Consider the following 7,673-nt stretch of genomic DNA (forward strand, 5'->3'; position numbering starts at 1 on the left):
TGTCTTTATTAAATATTTTTATATGCCCAATGTCTTGCACAGTGTAAAGTGCCTAAGAAGTGTTTAGTGAGTGAATGAACAAATGATTGCATACATGCCATTTTCAACTTAGTCACTTATTTTGGAAAGGCTATTTAATATTAGATTAAAGATTTTAGACATCATTTATCATATGACGTAAACTGCTTAAAATATTTGAGGATTCTGAAGTGGGTATGTTAATTTTGTTAGCTAGTCTTTTTTCCCCTTTCGGTTGGATGACCATCACAAAATGTTGTGGCTGAACAGAGACCTTATAGATCATCTCATACTATTCCCCACTTGACAGATACAGAAAGGAGGAGTGTGAGGGTAGAAAACCAGTGAGTGGCACAAGTGAGACTCAGATTTACAATTTGGACTCTAACTCCAGTGTTCTTTCACTGGCGCAGACTGTTATAATAGTAGCATTAGTGATGATAACTATGCTATTATTCAAGTCCATATCCATAAAATTACTTGTTTTACCTTTATTTCATAGTTGGGGAAAATAAACGGTTAGCAAGCCTTGGCCACTTTTCCAAGGCACACAGCTAATATGGGGCAGAATTAGACTCATCAGATTTGTTTGTCCTAGAGCTCATTCTTGTCTCTTAACTCTCTGCTTTGTGTATAGTGCCTATAAAAACACTAGTACTAAAACCCAACATCTCCTCAGTCAGAGGCCAATGACTTTTTTTCTGCTTCACATTCTTGAATGACTTTTTTTTTTGGAAGTAGTAAAATGACAAATAGAAATATGCACAAGCCAGTTTAATACTTATTATAGGGACTAAAGCTTTCATTTATTATCTAAGCACTAACATTTTAAAATATTTTCCAGTTGAAATTTATTTTTATTTTTTTAAGAGACAAGGTCTTGATGTATTGCCTAGGTCTTGAGCTCCTGGGTTCAAGAAGTCCTCCCGCGCCTTCCTCCCAAAGTGATGGGTTTACAGGCATGAGCCGCCACGTCCAGCCTGAATTTTATTTTTGTTTTGTTGTTTTTTTGAAATTTTTTTTTTTATTTTAATAGTTTTAAGAGGTACAAATAGTTTCTAGTTTGGGCTTTAAGTATACCCACCACCCTAATCTGTGCACATTGTATCTGATAGGCAGTTTTTCCTGAAATTTACTTTGAATTACAACAGTTACACTCATGTAAGATTTTTGTTGAAGAGATTTTTTAAAACATATTTCTCCAACTATAATTCTTAAAGATAATATGTCAACCTTATATAAATTCTTGTCTCCTGTCCTATATGGACTAGTACCTATTTTAGTCTTACCTATATTTTTTAAAAAGGTATTTGCATGATCTAAACAATTAAGCTTGGGATTGCTCCTAAATTCTGACTACTGCTGGACTTCTTTTTTCATTACTGACTTCTTTCTCCACTTATATATGGGTTTACATAGGGATTTAAAAATTGTTTAAAATAAAGTCAGTAACGAAATGGAAAGTCTAGTAACAGTGAAGCATGGGCTGTGGCTCACTGAAGAAAAGAAGTTCCTCTCTCTTTTCATTCTGTTCTCAAAAACTAATATGTATCTTTAGTAAGTGTTCACAGAACAATTTAAAACTACTTCTATATAGTACATTAGAATTTATTTTAGTATTCCAAATGTAGTAATTCATTTTAATTCTTAATATGTTACTAAGTTGAGTTCTTGAGAAATAACTGTCTTTCAAGTACAGTTTTTAATGTAAACCTCACATGTGTTTAGCTGTCTGGTGACAATGAAGAATATCCTTGAAAGAGTTTTACAAAATACCTGTCTGAAATTCTTCAACGAATTCATAGTTGAACAAGAAAAAAGGTACCAACTGCGCCTGGATCCCCCAAACCAACCTAATTTTATGTTGTTTTTTAACAGCCATACTTTGTAGCACTCAGAAATGGAAATAAACCTACATGACTGGAAATAACCCATCATTTTGTCATGAACATTATACATTAAAACCTTTAATGGTCATAGCTATGGATGTAGAAATAAATGAAAAAAAACTTAAATCAATTTACTAAACCAAAACTTTTTTTTTCTTTCTTTTTTATTTTTCCAGTCAGGATCCTACTCTGATGCCAAGGCAGGAATGCAGTGGCACAATCACGGCTCACAGCAGCCTCCAATTCCTTGGCTCAAGCGATCCTCCTGGCTAATTTTTTCATTATTTATTTATTTATATATTTTGTAGAGACGTAGTCTAGTCTTGTTTTGTTGCCCAGGCTCGTCTCAAACACCTAGGCTCAAGCAGTCCTCCTACCTCTGCCTGCCACAGTACTGGGCTTACAGGCATGAGTCAGCACACTTGGCTGTCAGAACTCGTCATTAAGTACAAAATTATTTATAGGTTTTAATCCAAACATTCACCATTAGGAGATACTTTCTCAAGTCACATGTATTCAATTTTTGAATACATTTCTTAAGAATTAGGGTTTGAGATGGTGGCTTTTTGACCACATAACTAATAATAACATTAATTAGGAAAGTGTACCCATGCGTTTTTAAGTGTGAATTTTTATTCATTGCCTGGTTAATACATGAGGAGTTGGACAAAGCAAAGTGCTTCTCCAGGTTTTGTTATGAGTCCTTTTAAAATCCATAATAGGCAGTTTTTGAGAATTTTCTTTTGGAAGATGTGTCATCTGCTTTATTTTAATTTTTAATCTTTGTATTTTTAGGTTATATATACATGTATGTATCTAAGTATATATTCCTTATTGTATACCAAGTAGCATGAATTAAGAAATAGCTTTCTAATCAAAATTTACTATCTTGTGCTTGTATATTCTTATATAACTGTGTTAATGATAATTATATAGTCTGACATAAATAACCCTAATAGCTTATATCTCTCTTACAGATTTTATTAAACAAAGAAGAGCAGGACTGAATGAGTTCATTCAGAACCTAGTTAGGCATCCAGAACTTTATAACCAGTAAGTAATTTTTTTGTGTTCTAAAGGGACACTGGACCCAAACCTAAGCATACTGAATAAACCTCATGTAAATTTATTTGTTCTGTGAAATTTTATTCTATACATGTTTGCAAAATCTTCCTCAAGCATTTCCTCCCTGACGTTCTTATTTCTCTTTTCCTTTCATCAACTCATCTTAGTTTTCTTTTTGCACTTGCATTTGTATTATAGATTCGTCTTTAAATAAATTTTGATACAGTTAAAACATTTTGCTGATTATTCAATATTAAGTTTTATCCACGCCTTCAAAAAGTAAGAAAAAAGTATTTAAATACCTGTTATGTTCATTGGGAATATAAAGCTAAATGAGTGTTGTCATTACTACCTTCCAGAGACATAGGCTCCTAGTCTAGTGGAAGAGATATAAACATATAAACAAGCAATTGAAGCTGGCTAGTATTTTGATAGAGGTACGGAAGGTAACAGAGAAAGATGTAGCCAGCTTTTCTTGGGGAGGTCAAGGAAGGTTTCTTGAGACTTAAAGGATGTGTTATCATTCAAGAAAAAAAGACAGGAAATGCATTCCAGGCAAAGGGAGTAGTATATATAACAGAATACAAAAAGCTGTCAGGACACTTAAGTAGTAACATTTAATAGTCACTGGAACAGAGTAGATTTTCTGAAAGGAGATAAAGCCAAGGGAGTTGTCAGGGTTTGGGCACACGTGCCACCACTTCTTGCTCCACCTGGGGCAGTGTTCTCTTCTGTCAACCCACAGGAAGCCTGCAATCCTTCTCAACACAGAATTCCAGGCAACCGCATAAGACAAAGGTGCTTTCCCAGCTCTTTTGTGTCTGGTGCTAAGTTTAAACTTCCTTCTATAGGCCAGCAGCTCCCAATGAGGGGAGAAGGTGGGTCATATCAAAAATGTCTATGGAAACATTGGCAGATCTGTGGTTTGGTGTGTGTTTTCATTTTTGAGTCTGGTAGTTGGTTTATGGGTATTCATTACATTTACTGTGATTTGTAATTTAATAGGTGTTACAGCACTTACATTGTTTTGTATGTATAAAGTACAGTATGCTAAGAAGAAATAGGGGGATAAAGTAAAATATCTTGGGAACTTTTCAGTAGCTTACCTATTTGTATAAATGTAAAGGTTGCTTTCAACAGTGATGGAAACATGACACACTTTCACAGTCTTTCAAAATCACAACACTGAAGGACTGTAATTTTGAGCAGTTGTTCTAAAGACAGTGATTACCTTTTATATAGTTCTTTACAGTTCAGAGAAGGTGTCTGCTGTTCTGAACAAGCCCACTGACCTGCTTTTTTTTTTTTTTTTTTTGAGTTGGAGTCTCACTCTGTCACCCAGACCGGAGTGCAGTGGCCGCTCCCGGCCACCGCAGCCTCGACCTGCTGGGCTCCAGCGATCCTTCCGCCTCAGCCTTCCAAGTAACCAGAATTACAGGCATGCACTACCACGCCCAGCTGATTTTTTGATTTATTGTAGAGATGAGGTCTCGCTGCCCAGGCGGGTCTCGAACCCGCGGGCTCAGGCAATCCACTCACCTCAGCCTCCCAAAGGCGCAGGATTACAGGCTGAGCCACCGAGCCCGGCCTGACCTGCTTTTTAAATTTGACTAATTTAGCCAGGCATAGTGGCACATGTCTGTTATTCCAGCAGTTTGGCAGGCCAAGGTGGGAGGACTGCTTGAGGCCAGGAGTTCGAGACCAGCCTGGGCAACAAAGCGAGACCTTGTCTCTACAAAGAGTAGAAAAATTAACTGGGGATGGTAGCACACGCCTGTAGTCTCAGCTATTCAGGTGGCTGAGGCAGGAGGATCACTTGAGCTCAGCCTAATTGGAGGCTGAGTTGAGCCATGATTGTACCATTGCACTCCAGCCTGGGTGACAGAGTGAGACTCTTTTTCAATCAGTTTACCCAATTTAATTTACTAAAACTGGATCTCCTCTGACAGAGTCTTTTGGCCAGAGCTGTGGATTTCCCAAGGCTCACAGATAGGACAAGGGTCAGGGAGATCCCATACCTGAAGTAGCACCAAGATTAGCTAGTACAGTAAGAACAAATATTTTTCCATTGAGAGCATCTGGCAAGTGGCAAAAGAGCATGAAATTGGTAGGATCCTTGAACTCAAGAGATCCTTGTCTAGTCTGTTCCTCAGTAGAGTCTTTTTTTCTTGGAATTTGCATATTATTGACTTGTTTAAAATATAATTTGTGCTTGAGTTTGTCTCTTCCTCTGACAACTGGCATGGGATAAGTATACAATAAATGGTGGTGGTGGTGATTATTTCTCCTAGTATTTTTAAGTGTTACTCAGAACCTCTAACAACGTAAATGCTAAATATTCTTTCTGAATCTTGAAGTGCAGTATTATAAAGATGTTATAGTTGGCATGAAAATTCAACTAAAAGCAATTTGATGATTTTAAAATGCCGTTTCTAAAACATTATACTATAAAATAGACAATTCTTAAGTGTATATAGCTCAGTGGATTTTTATGTGCATATGCACCCTGTAACCACTCAAGATAAAGATATTTTCAGCACCCAAAAAATAGCAAAGAGTTTTTTAATCTTAATTTTTTAACTGACATTTTCTTTTTCATAAGATGTGACATTTCATATTTTCTGGGTCTTTTCTTTGTTAACGGAACTTTAATATTCATGTTCTTCATTTGAACATCAAGCTATTTTAAAATAATACAGATTTAAGAGAGCAAGAAGAGATACCAATTAACAAGTGTATCTTGAGTACTTAGTATGTGCCTATTATTACAGTTAAGGAAATGTACTTTAAAATAGCTTTACTTCAGTAAAGCTAATTTTTAAGAAGACTCTATTAAAATTAAATTTAAAAAGCATTTACAAACCGGAATAAAATGTTAGTATCTTTTTCATCTCTGGATGGAAAAGGGTTTTTTGAGCATATTGGCAGTGAATGATGTGCAGTAAGAACAAACGTCTTTCCATTGAGAGCCTCTGGCAAGTGGCAGAAGAGCGTGGAATTGGGTAGGATCCTTGAACTCAAGAGATCCTTGACTAGTCTGTTCCTCAGCAAAGAGTCTTTTATTATTTGGCTTTTATTATCACAAAGTAAAACAATAAAAATTTTGACTAATAAAAACTTTTAAACCCCCAAGTCATAAGTAAACTTGAAAACCAAAAATACAGAAAAAGATTACCATGATAAAGGACCCTAGATAAATATACTAATAGAAAGAACTCATGCAAACAATACACACTAAAGACACCAAAAGAAAAATGGACAAAGTACATGAACAGTTTACAAAAGTGGAGATTCAAATGGCTGATTGATTATCAGAATCTGAACATTTCCTTATGTATTTAAGAAATGAAATGGAAGCAAAATACCTTATCTATTGTAGTATGACATAGATAAATGGTAGATCAGGCCTGTACAGCTCAATGAATTGTGAAAAAGCACATACACCTGAATTGTCACCCTCCCAGGCCAAGAAATAGAATATTACCAATGCCTCTGATGCCCTGCCCACATACCTTCTTTCAACCTCCCTCCCTCAAGTAACTATTATCCTGATTTTTAGCAACATAGGTTAGTGTGCCCTGTTTTTGAACTTTATATTAACGGAATCTTATAATATGTATGTATTCTCTGTCTTATTTTGAACAATGTGAAAGTCATCCACGTTGTTTCATATAGCTGTAACTTTTTCATTTCAATTACTGTATAAATGCACTACAGTTTATTCATTCTACTGCTGATGGACATTAGAGTAGTTTTCATTTCCTGACTATTATAAATAATATTGCCATGAACAGACTTTGGGTGCACATATGCAAACATTTTAAATGTATCTTGGAATAGAATTTCTGGGTTTAGGGTATGTATGTGTTTCGCCTTAGTGGATAATGCCAAATAGTTTTTCAAAGTGATTGTACCAAATTTACACTTCTACCATTGGAGTATGAAATCACATTGCTTACCTCACCAAGTCTTTTCCATGTTAGCCATTCTAGTGAATGGGTAGTGATACCTTATTTTCACTTTAATTTGCATTTTACTTAATACTGAAAGTTGAGTACCTTTTCTTTAAAATACATTTTCACTTATCAAATTATCAAAGATGTTAATATAAAATGCAACATTTAATGCTAACCAAGGCTGGGAGAATCTGTAGGGTGTTCTCGGCTAGGAGGTTAAAAATTGGTACAACCTTCCTGGAAGTCAGTTTAACAAATTCTGTTTAATATCATAAAATAGTATAATTTAGACCAGTAATTTTATTTTTAAAAACCTATTCTTAAAATCCTCAATGCAGTTTTAATAGAAATTGTCAATTGCAGCATTATTTATAGTAAAGAAAGTTGTAAAGTAAAAAATTGGAAGCCATTTATATATCCTAAGGTTGAAGGATCATTGAGTAACCTTTAATGCATCCATATTATATACGTCATACATCTGTCAAAAATGACTGTTTTCAAAGGGTTTTTAATGACATGGGGAAATACTTATGATGTAATTTTTAAGTGAAAAACAGGTAAACATGTAAGTATAATGTGATCTTAATTGTGCAGAGAAAAAACTGAAATAAAATATGCCAAAATGTTAATAGTAGTTGTCCTGTGTAGTAAGATTTTAAATTCCCTCCCCCACCTCTTCAAAGATTTTTGGGCTACACTTCACCATTTTAACGTTTTTGTAGGTTTTTTTTGAGTTGGAGTCTCA

The 7,673-nt window shown here is 35.0% G+C and overlaps 1 protein-coding gene across 1 annotated transcript in view; it reads left to right on the plus strand.

The window, feature by feature from the left end:
* LOC103276866 (serine/threonine-protein kinase Sgk3) overlaps positions 1–7,673 on the plus strand; it is a 144,805-nt gene that overhangs the window by 99,403 nt on the left and 37,729 nt on the right. Inside the window, exon 6 of the mRNA XM_008074318.2 lies at positions 2,885–2,960. Within this exon, the coding sequence (XP_008072509.1) occupies positions 2,885–2,960 (76 nt within the window). The remainder of the gene's footprint in view (positions 1–2,884; positions 2,961–7,673) is intronic.

This window comes from Carlito syrichta, unplaced genomic scaffold, assembly GCF_000164805.1.
Source record: "Carlito syrichta isolate Samal-C Ts95f unplaced genomic scaffold, Tarsius_syrichta-2.0.1 Scaffold316389, whole genome shotgun sequence".
NCBI classification, from domain to species: domain Eukaryota; kingdom Metazoa; phylum Chordata; class Mammalia; order Primates; family Tarsiidae; genus Carlito; species Carlito syrichta.